The sequence below is a fragment of the Lolium rigidum genome, chromosome 4, assembly GCF_022539505.1.
Source record: "Lolium rigidum isolate FL_2022 chromosome 4, APGP_CSIRO_Lrig_0.1, whole genome shotgun sequence".
Taxonomy (NCBI): domain Eukaryota; kingdom Viridiplantae; phylum Streptophyta; class Magnoliopsida; order Poales; family Poaceae; genus Lolium; species Lolium rigidum.
The window spans coordinates 131,973,882-131,999,017 of record NC_061511.1 but is presented as its reverse complement, the minus strand read 5'-3'; the positions used below and the strand labels follow the sequence as shown (position 1 = coordinate 131,999,017).

The following is a 25,136-nucleotide window of genomic DNA, read 5'->3' as shown; positions in this document are numbered from 1 at the left end:
TAGCCGACGTTAACTTGTCGTTTTGGAACCAAAACAACAACACTCACTCGTCATGGTAACCGTACCGATAGTATCTTGTCGATTTGGAAACAAAACAACAACCATCATTTGGCTCAGTTTCCACCGTGACCGATAGTAACTTGTCATTTTGGAGCAAAAACAACAACATGATACAGCTCGGTTTGAGCCGTGACCGATACTAACCTGTCGTTTTGGAAACAAAAAAGACACAACGGATCGGAGTGATGACCGTAGCCGACGTCTACTTGTCGTTTTGGAACAAAAACAACAAAAGTAGCTAGACATGGTAACCATGCAGACAGTAAAATGTCGATTTGGTAAGAAAAATACAACTATCATTCGGATAGGTTTTGCACCGTGACCTATAGCACTCGTAAAAAATGAACCAAAATGACAACCTAAAGACGGAGCTGAGTTTGCCAGTCTGCTATTCCTCCCAGGCACTTAGCTGTCTCATCATATAACATCCGTTACATGAGATGGCAGACTAACTTTTCATCTGCACCTCATTAGTTTTTAGCTCCCTCTATCCAACGGCTCCCGCCCTATGCACAGCTACCACCCATGGTAGAAAATCCGCGTCGATATATATATATATATATATATATATATATATATATATATATATATATATATATATATATATATATATATATATATATGGGTTGCACTATTCTGAAACCGGTGCTCAGAATATTATTCTGAGCACCACCCGGCCGTATATAGGACTCAGGAGCCAAGCCGGCAATTCGACCCATGGGTACGTCCGCCCATGGGCACCCGACCCAAATGGGTAGGGTATGGGTCCCGATGTTCGCCCATGGAAATAACCCATGGGCAACCCGATTAGTCGTGGGTCGGGCATGGGTATCGATCTATGCCCACGGGTTGCCCGATGGGTCACCCGATTAATATTACTAATTAAAATAATTGCATAATTTTATATGGTACGTAAGCTATGATACACATACATTATACATGTAGACAATATACATCATTTACACACAAAGCTCTTTTATCTAGACACCAAACATGTGCATATTAGTACTACTTTCAGTCACAAAGCCATGAACGGGAATACACCACTCTTTGTCCTGGCATCCCAACAATGTGCCGATGTGTTCTAGATATTTGGTTGCGTCAAACTCTCCATTTTTTGTACCCGATGGGTTGCCCGATGGGTTTGGGCATGGGTCTCGTTCCTTACCCATGGGTAGGGTCGTGGGTCACAGGTGTGCCCGATAAGGGTGATGGGCATGGGTCTAGTTTAGGTCGACCTGACCAAACCCGACCCATTGCCAGCCTTACTCAGGAGCGATCGGAAAAAAAAAGCTTCGGAGAAAAACAGCTTCTTCCCCGCATACCCACGACCCAAAATCCCCAACCCCCAAAATCCCTGACCCTATCCTCCGATCCCCCGCCGCCTGCCAGCGCCTCGCCGCCGGCCACCCCGTCCGCCGCCAGTCACCTCATCTGCCGCCCGCCAGCCCCTCCGCGCCGGCCCCACGTCGGATTTCCCCAACCTTTACAGCTGCCGTGCTCCTGACCTCCCCCAATTCTGCAAGCTCCCGCGGCGCCGTCCAGGCACCCGTCGGCTATGCCGCCCCACTGAATCCCTGCCCCGCGCGTCCCCCTTTTCCTCTCGCCGCCTTGATACGTCTCCGACGTATCGATAATTTCTTATGTTCTATGCCATATTATTGATGATACCTACATGTTTTATGCACACTTTATGTCATATTCGTGCATTTTCTGGAACTAACCTATTAACAAGATGCCGAAGTGCCGGTTCTCGTTTTCTGCTGTTTTTGGTTTCGAAATCCTAGTAACGAAATATTCTCGGAATTGGACGAAACGAAGACCCGGGGGCCTATTTTTCCACGGAGCTTCCGGAAGACCGAAGAACACACGAAGTGGGGCCACGAGGTGGCGACACCACGTGGCGGCGCGGCCAGGGGGGCCCGCGCCGCCCTATGGTGTGGCCCCCTCGTCTGGCCCCCGACTCTGCCCTTCCGCCTACTTAAAGCCTCCGTCGCGAAACCCCTGAGGCGAAAAACCACGATACGGAAAACCTTACAGAGACGCCGCCGCCGCCGATCCCATCTCGGGGGATTCTGGAGATCTCCTCCGGCACCCTGCCGGAGAGGGGATTCATCTCCCGGGAGGACTCTACACCGCCATGGTCGCCTCCGGAGTGATGAGTGAGTAGTTCACCCCTGGACTATGGGTCCATAGCAGTAGCTAGATGGTTGTCTTCTCCTCATTGTGCTTCATTGTTGGATCTTGTGAGCTGCCTAACATGATCAAGATCATCTATCCGTAATACTCTATGTTGTGTTTGTCGGGATCCGATGGATAGAGAATACCATGTCATGTTAATTATCAAGTTATTACACATGTGTTGTTTATGATCTTGCATGCTCTCCGTTTCTAGTAGAGGCTCGGCCAAGTTTTTACTTTTAACTCCAAGAGGGAGTATTTATGCTCCATAGTGGGTTCATGCCTGCATTCACACTGGGACGAGTGACGGAAAGTTCTAAGGTTGTGTTGTGCTTGTTGCCACTAGGGATAAAACATTGGCGCTATGTCCGAGGATGTAGTTGTTGATTACATTACGCACCATACTTAATGCAATTGTCTGTTGCTTTGCAACTTAATACCGGAGGGGTTCGAATGATAACCTCGAAGGTGGACTTTTTAGGCATAGATGCAGTTGGATGGCGGTCTATGTACTTTGTCGTAATGCCCAATTAAATCTCACTATACTTATCATGTCATGTATGTGCATTGTTATGCCCTCTCTATTTGTCAATTGCCCGACTGTAATTTGTTCACCCAACATGCTTTTATCTTATGGGAGAGACACCTCTAGTGAACTGTGGACCCCGGTCCATTCTTTAATACTGAAATACAAATCTGCTGCAATACTTGTTTTTACTATTTTCTCCGCAAACAATCATCTTCCACACAATACGGTTAATCCTTTGTTACAACAAGCCGGTGAGATTGACAACCTCACTGTTTCGTTGGGGCAAAGTACTTTGGTTGTGTTGTGCAGGTTCCACGTTGGCGCCGGAATCTCTGGTGTTGCGCCGCACTACATTCCGCCGCCATCAACCTTCAACGTGCTTCTTGACTCCTACTGGTTCGATTAAACCTTGGTTTCTTATCGAGGGAAACTTGCCGCTGTGCGCATCACACCTTCCTCTTGGGGTTCCCAACGGACGTGTCAATTACACGCATCAAGCAAATTTCCGGCGCCGTTGCCGGGGAGATCAAGACACGCTGCAAGGGGAGTCTCCACTTCTCAATCTCTTTACTTTGTTTTTGTCTTGCTTTATTTTATTTACTACTTTGTTTGCTGCACTTATATAAAAACACAAAAAAATTAGTTGCTAGCTTTACTTTATTTACTGTCTTGTTTGCTATATCAAAAACACAAAAAAATTAGTTTACTTGCATTTACTTTATCTAGTTTGCTTTATTTACTATTGTTAAAATGGCTACCCCTGAAAATACTAAGTTGTGTGACTTCACTAGCACAAATAATAATGATTTCCTATGCACACCTATTGCTCCACCTGCTACTACAGCAGAATTCTTTGAAATTAAACCTGCTTTACTTAATCTTGTCATGAGAGAGCAATTTTCTGGTGTTAGTTCTGATGATGCTGCTGCCCATCTCAATAATTTTGTTGAACTATGTGAAATGCAAAAATATAAAGATGTAGATGGTGATATTATAAAATTAAAATTTTCCCTTTCTCATTAAGAGGAAGAGCTAAAAATTGGTTGCTATCTCTGCCTAAGAATAGTATTGATTCATGGACTAAATGCAAGGATGCTTTTATTGGTAGATATTATCCCCCTGCTAAAATTATATCTTTGAGGAGTAGCATAATGAATTTTAAACAATTAGATAATGAACATGTTGCTCAAGCTTGGGAAAGAATGAAATCTCTGGTTAAAAATTGCCCAACCCATGGACTGACTACTTGGATGATCATCCAAACCTTCTATGCAGGACTAAATTTTTCTTCGCGGAATTTATTGGATTCAGCTGCTGGAGGTACCTTTATGTCCATCACTCTTGGTGAAGCAACAAAACTTCTTGATAATATGATGGTTAATTACTCTGAATGGCACACGGAAAGAGCTCCACAAGGTAAGAAGGTAAATTCTGTTGAAGAATCCTCTTCCTTGAATGATAAAGTTGATGCTATTATGTCTATGCTTGCGAATGATAGGACTAATGTTGATCCTAATAATGTTCCATTAGCTTCATTGGTTGCCCAAGAAAAACAAGTTGATGTAAACTTCATTAAAAATAATAATTTCAACAACAATGCTTATCGGAACAATTCTAGTAATAACTATAGGCCATATCCTTATAATAATGGTAACGGTTATGCTAATTCTTATGGGAATTCTTACAACAATAATAGGAATACACCCCTGGACTTGAAGCCATGCTTAAAGAATTTATTAGTACACAAACTGCCTTTAACAAATCTGTTGAGGAAAAGCTCAATAAAATTGATATTCTTGTTTCTAGAGTTGATAGTCTTGCCTCCGATGTTGATCTTTTGAAATCGAAAGTTATGCCTAATATGGATATTGAAAATAAAATTGTTACTACAGCAAATGCCATCCAAGTTAGAATTAATGAGAATATAAGATTAATGGCTGAACTGCGTGCTAGGTGGGATAGAGAAGAAAATGAAAAACTAGCTAAAAAGGGAAATGTAGCTAAAGTTTGGACTATTACCACCACTAGCAATGCTAATGATTCATATGTTGCTGCACCTCCTACTATCAATGGTAAAATAATTGGTGTTAGCAATGCTTCTACTCCTAGTGCAAAGCGCGCGAAATTACCTGAAACTGCTAAAACTCGCTGAAACCGCTCGTGATAAAACCTGCTGAAATTTTTTCCAACCTTGGGGATGATAATCCCATTGCTTTAGATTGTAATGATTTAGATTTTGATGATTGCCACATCTCTGAAGTTATAAAGTTCTTGCAAAAACTTGCTAAAAGTCCCAATGCTAGTGCTATAAATTTGGCTTTCACAAAACATATTACAAATGCTCTCATAAAAGCTAGAGAAGAGAAACTAAAACTTGAAACTTCTATTCCTAGAAAGCTAGATGATGGTTGGGAGCCCATCATTAAAATGAGAGTCAAAGATTTTTATTGTAATGCTTTATGTGATCTTGGTGCAAGTATTTCTGTTATGCCTAAAAAGTCTATGATATGCTTGACTTGCCACCATTGAAGAATTGTTATTTGGATGTTAATCTCGCTGATAATGCTAAAAAGAAACCTTTGGGGAGAATTGATAATGTTCATATTATGGTTCACAATAACCTTGTCCCCGTTGATTTTGTTGTCTTGGATATTGAATGCAATGCATCTTGCCCCATTATATTGGGAAGACCTTTTCTCCGAACCGTTGGTGCCACTATTGATATGAAGGAAGGTAATATTAAATATCAATTTCCTCTCAAGAAAGGTATGGAACACTTCCCTAGAAAGAGAATGAAGTTACCTTATGATTCTATTATTAGAACAAATTATGATGTTGATGCTTCGTCTCTCGATGTTACTTGAGATACACTTTCTGCGCCTAGCTGAAAGGCGTTAAAGAAAAGCGCTTATGGGAGACAACCCATGTTTTTACTCCAGTATTTTTGTTTTATATTTGTGTCTTGGAAGTTGTTTACTACTGTAGCAACCTCTCCTTATCTTAGTTTTATGTTTTGTTGTGCCAAGTAAAGTCTTTGATAGAAAAGTAAGTACTAGATTTGGATTACTGCGCAGTTCCAGATTTCTTTGCTGTCACGAATCTGGGTCTATCTCCCTGTAGGTAGCTCAGAAAATTACGCCAATTTACGAGCATGATCCTCAGATATGTACGCAACTTTCATTCAATTTGAGCATTTTCGTTTGAGCAAGTCTGGTGGCCTAATAAAATCCATCTTTACGGACTGTTCTGTTTTGACAGATTCTGTCTTTTATTTCGCATTGCCTCTTTTGCTATGTTGGATGAATTTCTTTGATCCACTAATGTCCAGTAGCTTTATGCAATGTCCAGAAGTGTTAAGAATGATTGTGTCACCTCTGAACATGTGAATTTTTATTATGCACTAACCCTCTAATGAGTTGTTTCGAGTTTGGTGTGGAGGAAGTTTTCAAGGATCAAGAGAGGAGTATGATGCAATATGATCAAGGAGAGTGAAAGCTCTAAGCTTGGGGATGCCCGGTGGTTCACCCCTGCATATATTAAGAAGACTCAAGCGTCTAAGCTTGGGGATGCCCAAGGCATCCCCTTCTTCATCGACAACATTATCGGGTTCCTCCCCGAAACTATATTTTTATTCCGTCACATCTTATGCACTTTGCTTGGAGCGTCGGTTTGTTTTTGTTTTTTGTTTTGTTTGAATAAAATGGATCCTAGCATTCACTTAATGGGAGAGAGACACGCTCCGCTGTTGCATATGGACAAATATGTCCTTAGGCTCTACTCATAGTATTCATGGCGAAGTTTCTTCTTCGTTAAATTGTTATATGGTTGGAATTGGAAAATGATACATGTAGTAACTCTAAAATGTCTTGGATAATTTGATACTTGGCAATTGTTGTGCTCATGTTTAAGCTCTTGCATCATATACTTTGCACCCATTAATGAAGAAATACTTAGAGCTTGCTAATTTGGTTTGCATATTTGGTTTCTCTAGAGTCTAGATAACATCTAGTATTGAGTTTTGAACAACAAGGAAGACGGTATGGAGTCTTATAATGTTTACCATATGTCTTTTATGTGAGTTTTGTCTGTACCGTTCATCCTTGTGTTTGTTTCAAATAGCCTTGCTAGCCTAAACCTTGTATCGAGAGGGAATACTTCTCATGCATCCCAAATACTTGAGCCAACCACTATGCCATTTGTGTCCACCATACCTACCTACTACATGGTATTTATCCGCCATTCCAAAGTAAATTGCTTGAGTGCTACCTTTAAAATTCCATCATTCACCTTTGCAATATATAGCTCATGGGACAAATAGCTTAAAAACTATTGTGGTATTGAATATGTACTTATGCACTTTATCTCTTATTAAGTTGCTTGTTGAGCGATAACCATGTTTCGGGGGACGCCATCAACTATTCTTTGTTGGATATCATGTGAGTTGCTATGCATGTCCGTCTTGTCCGAAGCAAGAGAGATCTACCACCTTCATGGTTGGAGCATGCATATTGTTAGAGAAGAACTTTGGGCCGCTAACTAAAGCCATGATTCATGGTGGAAGTTTCAGTTTGGACATATATCCTCAATCTCATATGAGAATAATAATTGTTGCCACATGCTTATGCATTAAAGAGGAGTCCATTATCCGTTGTCCATGTTGTCCCGGTATGGATGTCTAAGTTGAGAATAATCAAAAGCGAGAAATCCAAAATGCGAGCTTTCTCCTTAGACCTTTGTACAGGCGGCATGGAGGTACCCCATTGTGACACTTGGTCAAAACATGTGCATTGCAAAGATCCGGTAGTCCAAGTTAATTAGGACAAGGTGCGGGCACTATTAGTATACTATGCATGAGACTTGCAACTTGTAAGATATAATGTACATAACTCATATGCTTTATTACTACCGTTGACAAAATTGTTTCATGTTTTCAAAATAAAAGCTCTAGCACAAATATAGCAATCGATGCTTTCCTCTTTGAAGGACCATTCTCTTTACTTTTATGTTGAGTCAGTTCACCTATCTCTCTCCACCTCAAGAAGCAAACACTTGTGTGAACTGTGCATTGATTCCTACATACTTGCATATTGTACTTGTTATATTGCTCTATGTTGACAATTATCCATGAGATATACATGTTACAAGTTGAAAGCAACCGCTGAAACATAATCTTCCTTTGTGTTGCTTCAATGCCTTTACTTTGATTTATTGCTTTATGAGTTAACTCTTATGCAAGACTTATTAATACTTGTCTTGAAGTACTATTCATGAAAAGTCTTTGCTATATGATTCACTTGTTTTCTCATGTCATTACCATTGTTTTGATCGCTGCATCCACTACATATGTTTACAAATAGTATGATCAAGGTTATGATGGCATATCACTTCAGAAATTATCTTTGTTATCGTTTTACCCGCTCGGGACGAAGCGAACTAAGCTTAGGGATGCTTGATACGTCTCCGACGTATCGATAATTTCTTATGTTCTATGCCATATTATTGATGATACCTACATGTTTTATGCACACTTTATGTCATATTCGTGCATTTTCTGGAACTAACCTATTAACAAGATGCCGAAGTGCCAGTTCCTGTTTTCTCCTGTTTTTGGTTTCGAAATCCTAGTAACGAAATATTCTCGGAATTGGACGAAACGAAGACCCAGGGCCTATTTTTCCACGGAGCTTCCAGAAGACCGAAGAACACACGAAGTGGGGCCACGAGGTGGCGACACCACGTGGCGGCGCGGCCAGGGGGGGCCCGCGCCGCCCTATGGTGTGGCCCCCTCGTCTGGCCCCCGACTCGCCCTTCCGCCTACTTAACGCCTCCGTCGCGAAACCCCCGAGGCGAAAAACCACGATACGGAAAACCTTACTGAGACGCCGCCGCCGCCGATCCCATCTCGGGGGATTCTGGAGATCTCCTCCGGCACCCTGCCAGAGAGGGGATTCATCTCCCGGAGGACTCTACACCGCCATGGTCGCCTCCGGAGTGATGAGTGAGTAGTTCACCCCTGGACTATGGGTCCATAGCAGTAGCTAGATGGTTGTCTTCTCCTCATTGTGCTTCATTGTTGGATCTTGTGAGCTGCCTAACATGATCAAGATCATCTATCTGTAATACTCTATGTTGTGTTTGTCGGGATCCGATGGATAGAGAATATACCATGTCATGTTAATTATCAAGTTATTACACATGTGTTGTTTATGATCTTGCATGCTCTCCGTTTCTAGTAGAGGCTCTGGCCAAGTTTTTACTTTTAACTCCAAGAGGGAGTATTTATGCTCGATAGTGGGTTCATGCCTACATTGACACCTGGGACAGTGACAGAAAGTTCTAAGGTTGTGTTGTGCTGTTGCCACTAGGGATAAAACATTGGCGCTATGTCCGAGGATGTAGTTGTTGATTACATTATGCACCATACTTAATGCAATTGTCTGTTGCTTTGCAACTTAATACTCGGAGGGGTTCGGATGATAACCTCGAAGGTGGACTTTTTAGGCATAGATGCAGTTGGATGGCGGTCTATGTACTTTGTCGTAATGCCCAATTAAATCTCACTATACTTATCATGTCATGTATGTGCATTGTTATGCTCTCTCTATTTGTCAATTGCCCGACTGTAATTTGTTCACCCAACATGCTTTTATCTTATGGGAGAGACACCTCTAGTGAACTGTGGACCCCGGTCCATTCTTTAATACTGAAATACAAATCTGCTGCAATACTTGTTTTTACTATTTTCTCTGCAAACAATCATCTTCCACACAATACGGTTAATCCTTTGTTACAGCAAGCCGGTGAGATTGACAACCTCACTGTTTCGTTGGGGCAAAGTACTTTGGTTGTGTTGTGCAGGTTCCACGTTGGCGCCGGAATCTCCGGTGTTGCGCCGCACTACATCCCGCCGCCATCAACCTTCAACGTGCTTCTTGACTCCTACTGGTTCGATTAAACCTTGGTTTCTTACTGAGGGAAACTTGCCGCTGTGCGCATCACACCTTCCTCTTGGGGTTCCCAACGGACGTGTCAATTACACGCATCACGCCTCAGCTTCTAGGACGCCGCCATCTCGCGGTGTGTGACGAACTGACGGGCGAGGGTCGGCCAACAGCAACAGCAGGCAACTGCCACTTCTTCGTCTCACGCACCTGGTCAGAACCCCCACCGGTTGCCGTCGTCGCCCGGAAGCAGCAGCAGTACAAGCTCACCCTCAGCAGCAGTACATGCTCGTCCTCGCAGCAGTGGACTTGCTTTTCTCCAACGCCTCAGCGTTCCTACACATCCACTCTGCCCTCCATCCAGGAAATTCTCGCCAAGGCAGCCTGCCGGAGATGGCTCCCTACCTCCAGCTCCTGCCGGCGAGCTAACAGGCGGAGCGCCCGCGCGTGCTACCCGGGAGAGGGACACGAGGGTCGGATGCATGTCGCTCTAGGCGTTCGATCCAGGTGTGCTTGTACTGAGTCATAAAAAATGCAGAAGAAGTGCCCAGCAGGAGGAACCGAGGTTCAGTTCAACTGTTCAAGTCACTACGTAGTGTATGACTGATCTGTTAGCCTTTGCTCTTTTGATGGTCGTGGAGGTGTGCATATCGTTAAAATAGGAAGCACGCCCTTCTTGTTCAAGAAATTCACGGGCCGGCGCGGGCGACCTCAAGGCTTGCTGCGACGTGTGCGCTTTCGCCGTCCTGAACTGCTCCGCGCGGGCGCCTGAACATCTTCAGAGCGCGCGCCTGAACTCGCGCGAAAGACCTCCACTGAGTGCGTGTCTCTTTTTTCTGAAGTTAGCCCAAACTGTCTGCTTTCCAATTGACGATGCAGCGCGAGAAGTAGAAGTTGCTTTGTTCAAGAAGAGCGTTACTCCGTAGATGCGGTTCAGAAGAAACAGAAATAAGAAAGAGTGATAGATGCGGTGATTAATGTTGTTTAGATTGAAGTGCACTTGTATATGCCGAATGATCTTTATCAAATATAATAAGCTTTTGGCATAGATGCAATAGTATTTATTCTGTTAGCAAGATTTCACTTGTATTCACCGAGTACGTTTATTTGTCTAAAAAGACAAAAAATTCACTCATATATTCAGCCTATACAGTACCTTAGCGTATTTTGGGCAGCTCACTAATTTGTCTTTGGCTAGTTTACTCCGTCTAAGAAAAACAAAGAATTTTGCCTAGTAGTACACTTATTATTGCAGCTAGCATTCGGCTGTTTCGTTTCAGCTGGTGCTATATTACTTGCTACTCTCTGCACTTCATTTTTTGGTGAATGCTACTGGAATAGCATCTTGTGCTAATTAACAGACAATTAATTAACACAATGGATGATGTCTACATTGTACCAGTTTGGAATTGAAAGTTATGAAGGCTACTCGTTTTACGGAGCATGCAATTCTAGACGTAGTGTATTAAGATCTGATCTTAATTTGTCCAATTAATTTTTGGTTCTGCAGTTCGACCTAACGGAAGAATTTGAGAGCGTATTCTCTGTTTTTCTCTCTGTACCTTGACGACTGCATGGTTGGATTTCTAAGCTTGGCAATTCAGCGACAAGAAAGAAGTATACACGGCGAGAAGTAGAACATTATCACAAAGGCAGTATAACATGTTTTTATTCGGAAGTTCAATTGTTCATGCATCATTTCTGAATCATCTATTGATTTTTGGGAAGTACACGGTCTGCAGCCAGCTTTCCCTGCTAGCGACCGCACCTATGCTTCCATGACCTCCGCCGCCGTCGTGGGCCGAATCGAAATCTCGCGGACGACTCGGGCCTCGCGTCCCCGCCCCAACCTCCATATGGTGCCTAGGAGCTCCGCCGTCCCGGGAATACCTCTCGCTGGCCGCCTCCACGCTGCTACATCGACGACCTCCGTATCGCCTTGGTACACGGCTCCACTGGTGGGACTCCAGGTCTCGTGGCGAGTTGCCATAGGTGTTTTTTCGCGGGCGGCGCATGCGGGACCATTGGACACAGCTGCCACTTACAACCTGAACTACACCCGCTTAATAAAACAAGGAAAAAACCTGACTAAAACCAAAAGTAGAAAATTAAATAATCCCGTTGTTCGCGGGGAAGTTTAAATACTTGAAGTTCAGAAGTATAACCATTCAAAACTAGCAGTAAACCCACATAATATAAGAAGTACAAGAAAAAAATAAAAAAAATCCCGTCATTCGTGGGAAGTTCAAATACTTGACACTGAAAAGTACAACCATTCAACATGAGCAGTACACCCACTTAACATAGAAAGTACAAGAAAACAACAAAATCCTTGACGCTGAGAAGTACAACTATTCGACACGAGCAGTACACCCACTTAATATAAGAAGTACAAGAAAACAACAAAGTCCTTGATGTTGAGAAGTACAACTATTCGACACGAGCAGTACACCCACTTAATATAAGAAGTACAAGAAAAATGACTAAAAATAAATAAAGAAAAAAATAAAATAATAACGTCATTCGTGGGGAAATTAGAATGCTTGGCGATGAGAAGTACAACCATTTGACACGAGCAGTACATCCACTTATTATAGGAACTAAAAGAAAACCAAAAAATCCAAATATAGAAAAAAGAAAATAATCCCGTCATTCGCAAGGAAGTAAAAATATTGACGATGAGAACTAAAATCGTTTGACACGATCAGTACAACCACTTAGTATACGAAGTACAAGAAGACCGACAAAATCCAAATGTTAAAAAAAAACAAAATAATCCCTTCATCCACGAGAAAGTTCAAATACTTGATGCTGAGAAGTACAACCATTCGACACGAGCAGTACAAGAACTTATTATAGGAAGTCCAAGAAAACCGAGAAAATCAAAATGTAGAAAAAAAGAAAAGAATCGTCTCACCAATGAGGAAGTTAAAATACTTGACGATGATAAGTACAACCATTTGACACGAGCAGTACACCCAATTAATACAGAAAGTACGAGAAAATTGACAAAATCCAAATGTAGAAAAAAAAAAATCTCGTCATCCGTGAGGAACTTCAAATACTTGACACTGAGAAGTACAACCATTCGACACGAGCAGTGCATGCACTTATTATAGGAAGTACAAGAAAACCGACGAAATCCAAATGTAGAAAAAACTAAATAATCCCGTCATCTGCGAGGAAGTACGAGCAGTGATTCCGAGAAGTGCAGGCGTAGACAACATGAAGTACAAGCGGTAATTACATGAATTAAAAGTGTTCAAAGAAAATACCCTCACATAAGTTCACATAGCAAAAAACAATAATAATCCCATCACCCGTAAGGAAGTTCATATACTTGACAATGAGAAGTACAGCCATTCGACACGAGCAATACACCCACTTAATATAGGAAGTACAAGAAACCCGACAAAGTCCAAATGTAGGAAAAAAGAAAATAATCTCGTCATCTGCAAAGAAGTACGAGCAGTGCTTCCGAGAAGTACATACGGAGACAACAGGAAGTACAAGCGGTAATTACATCATGAAAATACCCCCACATAAGTTCACATAGCAACATTGTGAAGTTCAAATATTAGGATCCAGGAAGTACAAAATCTCTTAAATCGAATATAGGGACAATCTAAAATTATCATTTCGAAGCACACATGCTAGTTTTTACAAAACACACTCGTATCAAAAACATTTCCAGGAAGTACAACCATGAAGGCCAGGAAGTACAAGGACATGTCGCGGGAAGTTCAGATGTGCGTGGTTGTGCTGAGCATTTTGTGTGGTCATGGACCTCAAACGGACACCGTATGAGAAACTTATAGTCATTTTACTGAACACTTTCGTGAAACAACGTCGAGAAGTACAACCGCATTTCACTAGAAGTGCAAGTTCGTGTCGAGCGAAGTTCAATGCTCTGTTTTTACGGGGCGGAAATCTATTGTTCAAATCTCATCGATTTGATCACCAACCACTTCAATCATTGTCACCAAAAGCTTTATATGGTATAGTATATGTCTAATTTCATTACCTACAACATTTTACAATAAATAAATGGATCTAATCTATTAAATTCAAATTGTTATCCCATAAAATATACCGAAAACATGATTTCAAAACTTCTAAAATTACCTTCAAATCGTTTGGAGTTGGCAAAAATGGTAGATACGAAAAAGATGCGCAATTTTGAGACCTTTCCAACCGTATATCATTTGCGTTGTTTAAATATACCGCATGAAAATCGCGGGGAAAATCATTCGGTGCCCGTCACATAAAATAGGCGGACAGTAATTCGTGTTTGTCTATTAAACTGTAAGGAATTAGAGAAAACAATTGGAATACGAAAGTTGCGCCTAGTCCATAGCTTTCCAACGCCATATTATTTGCGTCATTCCGACAAACGGTTGAAACAAATTGTCCAAATTACTGTCCGCCCGTTTTTAAGTACGTCCGAATTTCGGTATTTTCAAAATGATTCAAAAACTGTGAGGATTTTGAAAAAACGTAAAACATGAAAAAATTGCGCAATTTCATTATCTATCCAACGTTATATCGTTTGGAGAGTTTCGATAAGCGATTCAAAAATCAAACTAAAAGTTTGTTTTCTGGCCATATAGAAGCGTTTTCGTATTTTTAAAATTAAATTTAAACCGTACATAATCTGCGAAAGTTGTGACCATGAAAAAGTTGCGGTTTTTCATTATCTATCCAACGGTATATCATTTGCACAGTTCCGACAAATGGTTGGGAAACACGAAGTAGAATCATTAGCTCTGAAGAAAATGAGAAGTTCAGGTATGTTCGACAGAAAGGTCAACCATGTTTTCCGGGAAGTTCAACCTTGTGTCCAGGGAAGTTCAAGTCGGTGCTCAGAATATTATTCTGCAAATAGTGCTGGTATATATATATATATATATATATATATATATATATATATATAGGACATATTCATGCTACACCCGGGTGTAGTTACTCCCACGTGTGTTTCACACAATCTAGGTAGTATCTATCATACCGAAGGGTATATACATGTAGTATGAAGTATATAAGAATATTTTGGTAGTATATATACTACTTTGTAGGTAGTATGTACATTTTTTTACGTACACTATTTATTTACGTATAAATATGCATGTATTTTGTATATATAGTGTAAACTATGGGTGTATTTAATTTTTTTTCACCAAAGTTGGTATGGAGTATCTTAGATATAGTGTACGAATATACTCAAACCAATAAAGTATGTTATATACTTCCGTATGGTACTATATGAGATGTGGGTGTAGTTACACCCAAGAGTAGGAAGTATATATATATATATATATATATATATATATATATATATATATATATATAGGTCTGCTATTCTCGAACCGGTTCGAGAATAACTATTCTCGAACCCTTTCTGAACTTCCTACTTATTTGCATGTGAACTTCTTGACGGAACACTATAATTCCATGTTTTTTGCGGATAATGTTTTGAGGCTGATTTTCAAACCGCTTAACGGAATGATACATATAATATACCGTTGGATTCATATGGAAATTTCGCAACTTTTTCGTGTTCATTGTTTTTCCAAATTCTCTATTGTTTAAAACTAATTTTAAATATACAAAACAACGTTTTCGCGGACTTCCCTTTTTCCGTGCAGTTTTGGGGGTTTAATTTTCAAACCGTTTATCGGATTTGTGCTTATTATATGGCGTTGGAAAGCTGTTGACTAGGCGCAAATTGTTCATGTAGGAAGTTTTTCCAAATTCTTTACGGTTTAGGAGCAGATTCGAAAATACGTGATTCCGATTTCCGCTTTTCTCTGTTTTTCGTACTGTTTTTTGGACCTTATTTTTGAACCACTTGTCGGAATGTTCCAAATGATATTATGCTGAAAAGATATTTATTAGGCGCAACTTTTTCATGTTGAACTTTTTTCAAAACTTTAAACGGTTTAAGTTTAATTTTAGAAATACACACAAGCGGACATAATGCCGACACAAGAACATTTTGAAATAGGCTCATCCGGATTGACTAGATGTGGCATTGTGGTGTGTTGGAGTATTAGTAGAGTTATATTAGTGCTAATTGTACGTAGCTCCAGTCGATTTGCACAATGAGAGGTCGTAAGAAGGATTTCTATGTGTACGATTTCCGCCCAGAAAAATAGAGTGCATGAGGTGCTCGATTATGGAAGTGAACTTCCCGATATCTTGTCTGTGAACTTTCGGTCGCATTATAGAAATTACAAGCATGTTTAAAATGAACTTCCTACATGGTTTAAGTGAACTTACACGCCCGGTACAAAATGAAGGTCAACAAAAGTAAATTTTCGGCATGTTTGTGGAGAATATCCTCCGCGTTCAAATTTAATATTGACAAAAAATAAATTTTAAACTTCCTGCATGTTCAAAGTTAATATTGACACAAAATAAATTTTCAGCTTGTTTAAAGTGAATTGCGGCATGGTACAAACCAAAGTGAATTTCGACAAAGATTATATTTTGGTAATGTCAAAGGTTAACTTCCACGCGGTACAAGGTGAACTTCTGTTCTGACAAAAAATATTTTTTGTATTGGCCAAAGTTAATTTTGACAAAAAAAAAATTAGTTCTACATGGTACAAAGTAAACTTTCCTCTAATCAAAGCGAATTTCGACAAAGAGTAACTTTTCAGTATGCCAAAGATGAGCTTCCATGCAGTAAAAGGTGAACTTTTGTTCTTACCGAAGTGCATTTCGATAGAAAATAATTTTTTGAGCATGGTGAACTTCCGTCTTTGAATTCCACCATATTCTTAGTGAACTTTGACATGTAAAAAAAAAAGTAAAAAGACTTCAAGAGCGCCAGAACATCCCAGAATTGAAACCCATAAGAACTCACTGTTTGAATGGGTTAGCATCGTACATAACATGCATATCAAGGATAAATTTCTGGGATTAAATAAGTGAACAATGTTTGGTAGGATAAATTGAACATTTTTTAGACAACAAAAAAGTGAGTGCCCTTGGAAGGCAAACATAACATCCATATCAACATGCTAAAAAGGGCAGGGAAACCAATATTCATGCCAATTATACTGCATAATTTGGTACAGTTAACTTTCTGAGATTACAAAGTGATCTTTTCTCAGAAAAAAAGTGAACATCACAAGCTGTAGAAATGGAATAATCATCAGCAACGGGACACAAAAGCACTGCCTCATTCCTGAGCATCCAAACGTGCGCGCATGAGTTGGACTCCGGACACTGGTCCATTGGACTCCCGGCATAACGCACCGGTGGACTCTCCAGCCTCACGCACTGGACTACCGATGTACGCACGGCTGTAAGCAGTGGACTCCAGGAGAGAGTGTAGTGGACTGCCATGCTCTGGACATATGTTTTGGAGTAGATGGTGCATCTCTTAATTTTTTCCGTGAAATTTTCTCTTTTCTGCACATTGACCAGTAGCAATGAAGGTATGTTATTTTTGACAAGAAAATATAAACCCGGCTGTAGATTAAAAAAAGGTAACTCACATTTGTTGGTAAAACTGAACTACTTGCGCAAATAATTAGTGAGCTTCCGGAAAATGTTTCAATGAACTTCCAATCTGTATTCACTTCACCATGTGGCGGAGACACACGATACCAAACTGAACTACACAAGATAGTAGACTGAACATCAGGAAATCAACAGAGTAAACACAAATGTTGCCTATAGAAAATCAATCCAAAGTTAATGCAACATTATTATATCATGCGAAATAGGATGATAGTAAGAGATAACATTGTGCCATCAAACATTATAAGGAAAAACACAAGGAATCCAGTAGCACAAGTGCATCCTACTCCGAATCATCTAGTGAACTCACGCAAATGTAAAACAAGCAGTATCTTCCAGTAATATGAACAAACTTCATTATTTATATAAGACGAACTTCCACTATACAAACAGCGATATTTTGTTTTTTCTGTTTATATAAACTGGATACTTTTATAGTAAACAAAACACTGAACTTCGGCATACTGATCAACTGCATTTCACGATTAAAAACAAATAATGAACTTATAAATATAAAAGAATGAACTTCTCAAATGCTTTTAAGGTTGAGGAAATAGCATTACGTGTGCACTTCTCAAATGCAAATAATGAACTTGTAAATATCAAAGAATGAACTTTTGAAATTGCTTTTAATGCTAACGTCCAAAATTTTCCCAAACGAAACAAGCAGAGACAATCTATAAAGTTATTTAACGCAAGCATAAACAAACAGAAATTGAATAAATACTCTATGATGTTAAAATCTTCGGTAGTTTTCTCCTGATTTAAGTAGTTGTGCAAGTAAGGCGGGGCGTCGCCAGCAGCAGGGGCTACAAGAAGGTTTAGAAATATAAACAAAGAAGTTTGAAAAAAGGTTTGGCACTACTAACTTCATAAGTAAACTTCAAAGCAAACATAAGTAAACTTCATACGTGGATGAGGTGAACTTCTATTTTCAAACCTATCATATCGTTCCATATTCAATTGATGGAAAGGGTAAGTGTCCTTTGAACTGATTACACAAGCAGACTGTTGTAGAGCAATAAAAGGAAATAAACTGGAACTGGACAGCAGCATCAGCATCGATCTTATATAAGGAAATATCGTAGGTAATTGTTTGGAAGTGCATACCAAACGCTAAGTGTCTTCATTTTCATACACTTATTCAGGAAGATACCAGATATGGTTGCCATCGGGAGCAACCCCAAAGGTCCTGACGTACAGAAGGTAGAGTTTATCATCTAGAGCTCATTGTAGTGACCTAGAAAAGCAATGGAATAGCATAAAGCTAGATATAGTGTTACACTTGCAGAGCACGATTGTTATGACAGTTAATTCACAAGATTTTTTGAGTTGCACCACATGATAAAAAAGTGAACTTCTCCTCATTGACGAACTGAACTTTTACCAAATAAAATAAGGAACCTCAGAACACCACTGTTTTTAATTTAATTGCAATTCCCACGTGCTTCAATATTTGTGTTGCGAACAAAGTTAACTCCCGTGCAGACAAAAGCGAACTTTTCCAGTTGATATAAAGTGAACTTTTGTACAATTCTTTAAAAGTGTCAGCGAGAGCAAAGCTAGAACATAACAACTTCTTTTTACACAATAAGAAAGGGGCACCTCTGTCAGCATTAGCAATTCACAACAAACTACAAGAAATAGCACACAGAACAATCTCTAAAAATAATAACTTCCTCCCACCATTCAATTTGTTTTCAAATCAAAATGAAATGAATTTTCATGCGTGACACAACTGAACTTTCTGCATATTTAAAATGAACTACCCGACAATAAGATGATTTTTCAGAGAGACAAAGTGAAATACCGACGCATTCATATTGAACTTCTGGGCATACTGTTTGAGAAATCGAAGAAAAACACAAGTGACATGAACTGGGTAATTTAGTTAGTACCACACACCATGAAGAAGTACAATAAAAATTAGCAACAGATGCAAACTTCCAGATTTGAAAATAGTGAACTTCGTGACAACAAAATGTGAACCTTTCCCTCGTGGGTAAATTAGACCCTTTTTTGCTGAAAGAAATGAATATCTGCACTATACCAATTGAACTTCTAAAAAATAAAGTGAACTCTCCCGTCAATAAAACTGAACTTCGACAAAAATTGACTTTCACAAGGAACTAAATAAAAAAGTGCATATCTAAACCTAATGGATGAACTAAATAGCAAGTAGCAAGAGATGTAAAGTTCATGAATTAGGGGAAGTGAACTACAAGGATTAGAAGAAATGAACTTCACATACTGCACTCGTCCTGGCAATGCTCCTGAGAGAATATCGTCGGCATCTGTAGCTGCTCGAGTATTTGCGCAAACGCAAACTAACTTCCTGCCAACAGAGAATGAAATTTAGGACAGGAAAAAGGCGAACCTCCTGAATTTTTTATTAAGTGAACTTCTACTCTGTTTGTCATAGATAAAGAGAACTTCCATGATGAAATTGCAAGGTTCAGAACCATGCTTATTACTTTCTTTTTAAGTGCAAATGCTATTTATTTGTTCTGAACCTCACGCATGGATGTAGTGAACTTTCTAAAACTAAGAAGTGCACTGTGCTAAAACATAGACATCGACATCATTAGTGCCAACATTCGGTGGAGGTCCTAAACGAGTGAGGATGGCAGGGCAAGCATGCTGCCGAGGCAACAATCAGGAGTTCAACTATGAACTACTAATAGTTCTGAACTCGAAATTGTCGTTCAGCTCTGAACTATGCGCAATTCTGAACTAAAACAACATTAGTTAACATGTGTTTCATGAGTGAACCGCAGATAAGAAAAATGAACCTCACATGCGTACAAGATGAAATTCTCAGACTTAACTACTGAACTTCTCCAATTTAACAGTTTTACTATGTATGTGGTTTTTTACAGCTATTCACAAGGAAATTTGACAAAGAAAAGATAGCAGAAAATAGCATAGCCTCTATTGGCAGGAGCAGTTCACATCAGCACTCCACACATATAAGAAATGCACTTTCAGGAGGGGGAACAAATTCATGAAAAGATGAACATCCCGAATTTTTTCGACAACTTCTAATGTTCAATTTCATATATGATCATCCAATTTTTTATTAGTGCCAAACCCTTATAATGAAGTAGGAATTAATTTGATGACTACAAATTACAACTGAACACAACCATACGGATGCAAAAAAAGGCGAGAACCATCTAAACTTCACATAGGCTAGGCTATCTCTAAACGTCATAATCATGTCTATGTGAACTTCACATTTCTCTATCCCTGAACTTCAAAATTTTAAAGAATATAATGAAAGGGAATTTAAAATTTCTACTCTAAACTTCTGGACAAATAAAGTGTGCTCCTTAATTGAATTGTTTAACTTCACCTACCAATGTTTTTCTACTGAAACATCATATGTGAACAAAGTGAACATCCCAATGAAATAATAATTTCTCATTCAGACAAAGTGAACCTTCCGACAAAATAAATGAACTCCACATAGCAAATGTACTTGCTTATTTTACAATCCATGGCTGCTCCGTTTGCTAAAGATTTAATTTGTAAAGCATGAAGTCATAAATTGAGTACCTCATCGCCCAGATGCTTCAGCCCCTATATAGCTTGTTCCTTTCAAAATAAATTAGTCCGGCCCTCATGCATGAAAAGGGGAATCAAAAAATTATAGTCAGTATCATACGCATAAAAACTAGGTTTGGCAATACTAGGGAATTCCTGTGCATGGGTACACTAAACTGGAATATTGAAATAGACAATGTACACTACAGAGGAGATTTACCATAACATACTCAAGTGGACCGCCACTTTAGACTGTTGGGGTAGGCGTGGGGTGGACTCCCCGGCGGCCCATGGCGAACTCCAGGAGGCTCGAGCCAGGGAAGGGAGATGGATGCAGCTAGTCGATCCCGCGCTAGTGGACTCATGGGCAGCGATAGGTGGACTCCTGCGGCTGTTCCGAGCATGGCGGAGCCAAGGGAGGGTGCACTTCCTATTTTAAGAATGGTTCAGACAAAATCACAGTGAAACAATTCTTATATGTCGAGAAACTAGAGCAATTATTAACATGGCAGTGTGAACTTTGTGACAAGGAATAGTGAACTGCCACTATACGTAAGGAAAAAATAAAATTCTTGCTATTTTTTGCCTGCAAAGAAGTGAGTGTATTCCTCGGATAATTCGAACATTCAGATCTTAAAAAGAAAAGTGAACTGTTCTGGAAGAGCGAACTGGCTAAAATGAACAAGATGAACTTCGCAACAAAACAGGATAAAGTCCCTGAGTTGGACACGTGAACTTTCATTTTAAATAGAAGCGAACTTTACAGTATTATGTTTTATGTGCTTTAACTGAAATCAGTGGACAAACAAACCTCCAAGCAAAAAATAGTAAATTTCATGTGCGAACTAGGTGAACTTATATTTTTTCGCGCAATGCAATCGTCCAAACTTTGCAAAAATATAAAGCTAAAAGACAATCTGTATGAAAAGAATAACACATAGCAGCAGTTGAGATGTTGTTCTCTGTGAAATTCACGTACTGAATCTCTGAACTTACTGTGGTCTGTTTCTGAACCGCAGATAGCCCAACACTAGGAAGCCACGCACGCGCAGTTCAGATGCATATTTAGTAGCAGCTGATCATCAGCGCTCGATAGCATCAAGAAGTGGGTGACAAGGATGAAATTGTTTTTTATGTGCTGCAATCGTCCAACATTTGCTCAAATAAAAAGCTAGCAACATCTTTTATGAATAAAATCACAAAAGACAGCAGTTAAGCTAGCAACAATCTTTATGAATAAAATCACAAAAGGTGAACTTCTATGCGAGGAAGATGTGAACTTACGAACAAAATTAAAAATACGAACTCCCTGATGAAAAGAGGCAAACTTTAGGTATATGAATTGAACTCCTTGATTTAAAAATACTTCAGTTCACAAATTGTGGTTAAAGTAAACTTATTGTAGTTCACTTATTGAACTTCTGTTTCCAACATTTTAAAAGTTAACTTCATGACATTTAAAATTTTGCTACCACAAAAGTGAACATCCTCCTCAGATGATTCGAACTTCAAGATTGAAAAAAGTGAACCCCTCTCGAACGAGTGATCAGCCTAAAATGAACTGCATGTGGACATGTTCATATACTGCAAATGCATATATTTCATATACAGTGGTAAGCCATACCTTCTGTTTCGTTTCTCTTTCAATTCATCAATCCAAATGGAGCTCCAAGTGTTGTCATCACTCCCTGGTATAAAATGCAGAGCATGCTTGTATCAATATAGCGCCATGTATACATAATATATAAAGACTGATAATATGAACAAAAGAATAGAAAAATGAATACAAAGACAACCCCAAGTTTCTACTTGCAGTCACTAGGTGCTCACTTCAATTACTTCAAACTGAAATATGAAAATAACTAAATAAGTAAACTTCATACGGCATATTTAGATAATTTTCTGTCATGGTCGAACTAGACTTCCATGCTATAAAAAATGAACTTGCATTATTTTTGCAGAAGTGTACTACCAAGAAAAACTGATCTTCAAATGGTGTGAATTTTTCAAGTGGTGTACTACCAAGAACTAGACTGGAATATGAGCGGTGATGAAGCAATAGTTCACCTCAGCGGTTATCAGCAGTACTGAACTTATGGATGCATTCGAAGTTAATTTCCAAGCTAAGTGCACTTCTCGAAAATAAAAAACCGAACTTCCCAAATATTGTTTATAGATTGTTGACTACGTATAGAAAGTGGTATTCACAATAACACAAAGCGAATTGAAGAATATAAATACTTCAAACATGAACATATTTTCTCTATGAAACAAAATCTTGCAGACAACAGTAGCTTAACCCTTGAAACACAAGTAAATATCGATGGCTTGCCGGTAAGACTGTAACAAGAAACACCCGAGGGCGGTACCAACACAGGGCGCAGCAGCGGAGAGGGATGTGTTGCTGCTGCGTGACTTTCTGTAAACTGTCATTTTTATGTCTTACCAAACTTCTTTGCTCCCAAATTTTACACACATGACAAGTACCAACATTGAAGCAATGCACCAGCATTGATGTAATGCACCACCAGAACCAATTCGGTAACCATTGGCAGTTCATCTCGGAACCATCAGAAGTTTCTTTGCAAAAAACAAAGAATCAGCTATTCACTAAACTAGCGCAGTCATACTTCAGATATGTGTAAGGAGAAGGGCAGCATGCATACACCCGATGGTGCACCACAGGATACTCGTGAGATAGGTGATTTGGCCAGCAAGGCACTCTTATTTTTTACGATGAGTTTTTTAGCAAATAAGAAATGAAATTCTTGACAAGGATAAATGAACTTCTCCAACAAAAATACAAAATTCTGCTATTTTTCCCGATTTGAGATTTTTTGTGTTGTGTTCTTTTTGAGCTGAAACCGTCTATTAGAGGAAACAAACTCTCATGAAATATAAATAGAAATTTCCACTGGGAATAATTTGAGCTACTGTATTTTTCTACCAGCCCAAAAAATAAACTTCCATTTCTCTCTACTTTAATACACCAGAGCAAAGAAAAAATTGAAACATTAAACAGCAGTTGAGCACTAGAGCAGGAAGTTCAGTATACCAGAGCAGGCAGATGGCCAGGATCTTCCTTCAATATTCAACGATGCATCTCGAATTCAAAGAGTGAACTTCTCGAATTCAAAGAGTACACTTCTGAAAGTATTGTTTTTGTGTGATCTAATCATCCAACCTTTCTGCAAACAAAACACACACAATCTGTAAAAAAATATGTCACGCACATATCCAGTAGCAGCAAATCAGTAGTTGGGGCGAGAGAGGATGGAGTCCCAGGGGCGACGCTAGCCATGGCTTCTGATGCCGGTCAGAAGAGCCACGACTGAGGAAGCGTTTCTCCGGTGAGCAGGGTAGCGCGCCGGGGATCCAGCCGGGAGGGGAGGGAGAGGTAGATCGGGCGACGGCCGCGATTTGCCATGTAAGCGAGGTGAGCGCCGGTGGACTCTCGAAGCGGTGCATGTGGAGCCTCGCGGCGGCGCATGCGGTCGACAGCTGATGCGCGGCGCGCCGGGGATCTCAAGGCAGGAAGGGGAGGGGCGGCGCTGTGCGGGTTGGGGGTGGGGGGGAGGCCTCAATCTCAGCTAGATTCTATGAAGGCAAATAGCATGGGGGAGCCGCGGTGAAGGAGGAGAATTTCCCGGCGACGCATGGAGGAGGTGGGAGCCCTCACGGCGGCGTGTGGTGGAGGTAGGTACCCTCACGGCCGGTGGAGGTGGGGGCCCGGCGGCGCGCGGTGGAGGTGGGGGCCCGGCGGCGCGCGGTGGAGGTGGGGGCCGGAGCCCTCACGGCGGCGCGCGGTGGAGGTAGGGGCGCCTTCTAGATGGTGCGCGATGGATGTGGAGCCCCGGAGGCGTGCGGTGGAGGTGAGAGGCAGCGTGGGCGCGTGGGGTTGTTTCCAGCGAGGACGAAGAAGGTCGTTTCGGTGGGGTTCACTCGGGCCAGGTAGGGCGGTTTGGGTTTGGACGGTTCGGGGTGGGTTGGATGGTTTGATCTGTTTGGTGGGGGTTCGAGAATAGTTATTCTAGAACCCCTCTTAAGGGGGGTTCGAGAATAGTTGGGCTCTATATATATATATATATAGGTAAACTAATTGGGGCACCATGGTGCCCAGGCTCCAGCATGGATGATGCTACAAAAAACCAAACCGGGTACCATTTTTCAAAACTCAAACCCGTTACATTGATCCATGCATTTTCCTTGATTTCTTTCCATACTATTTGCATGTTCACGTTAGTGGCACTTTCCATACATGCAGATTTCAAATCGATGTGATTCCTTTTTATCTGATTGGTCACTTTCCTTGTATTGCTTACTCAAACACTTTCCATACAAGTTGTAAA

General features: G+C 40.3%; 1 protein-coding gene across 1 annotated transcript; it reads right to left on the bottom strand.

The window, feature by feature from the left end:
* Positions 1–16,750: 16,750 nt before the first annotated feature.
* LOC124646533 lies at positions 16,751–19,529 on the bottom strand. Its single transcript, XM_047186638.1, has 4 exons — positions 19,493–19,529; positions 18,352–18,433; positions 17,217–17,337; positions 16,751–17,130 (listed from the first exon to the last, which is right to left on the bottom strand). Exons 2-4 carry the CDS (start codon positions 18,411–18,413, stop codon positions 16,771–16,773), a joined length of 543 nt encoding a protein of 180 aa, XP_047042594.1. The 5' UTR covers positions 18,414–18,433; positions 19,493–19,529; the 3' UTR covers positions 16,751–16,770.
* Positions 19,530–25,136: the final 5,607 nt, after the last annotated feature.

Excerpts from the sequence above, each read along its gene's own strand:
- LOC124646533 (XM_047186638.1), bottom strand. The coding sequence starts at position 18,413 with ATGGCAACCATATCTGGTATCTTCCTGAATAAGTGTATGAAAATGAAG. Across the intron at positions 17,338-18,351 it reads ATGAAGACACTTAGCGTTTG|TTCAGTTTGGTATCGTGTGT; the intron begins GTATGCACTTCC and ends TATCTTGTGTAG. Across the intron at positions 17,131-17,216 it reads GTTCAGTTTTACCAACAAAT|AAAAGAGAAAATTTCACGGA; the intron begins GTGAGTTACCTT and ends GTCAATGTGCAG.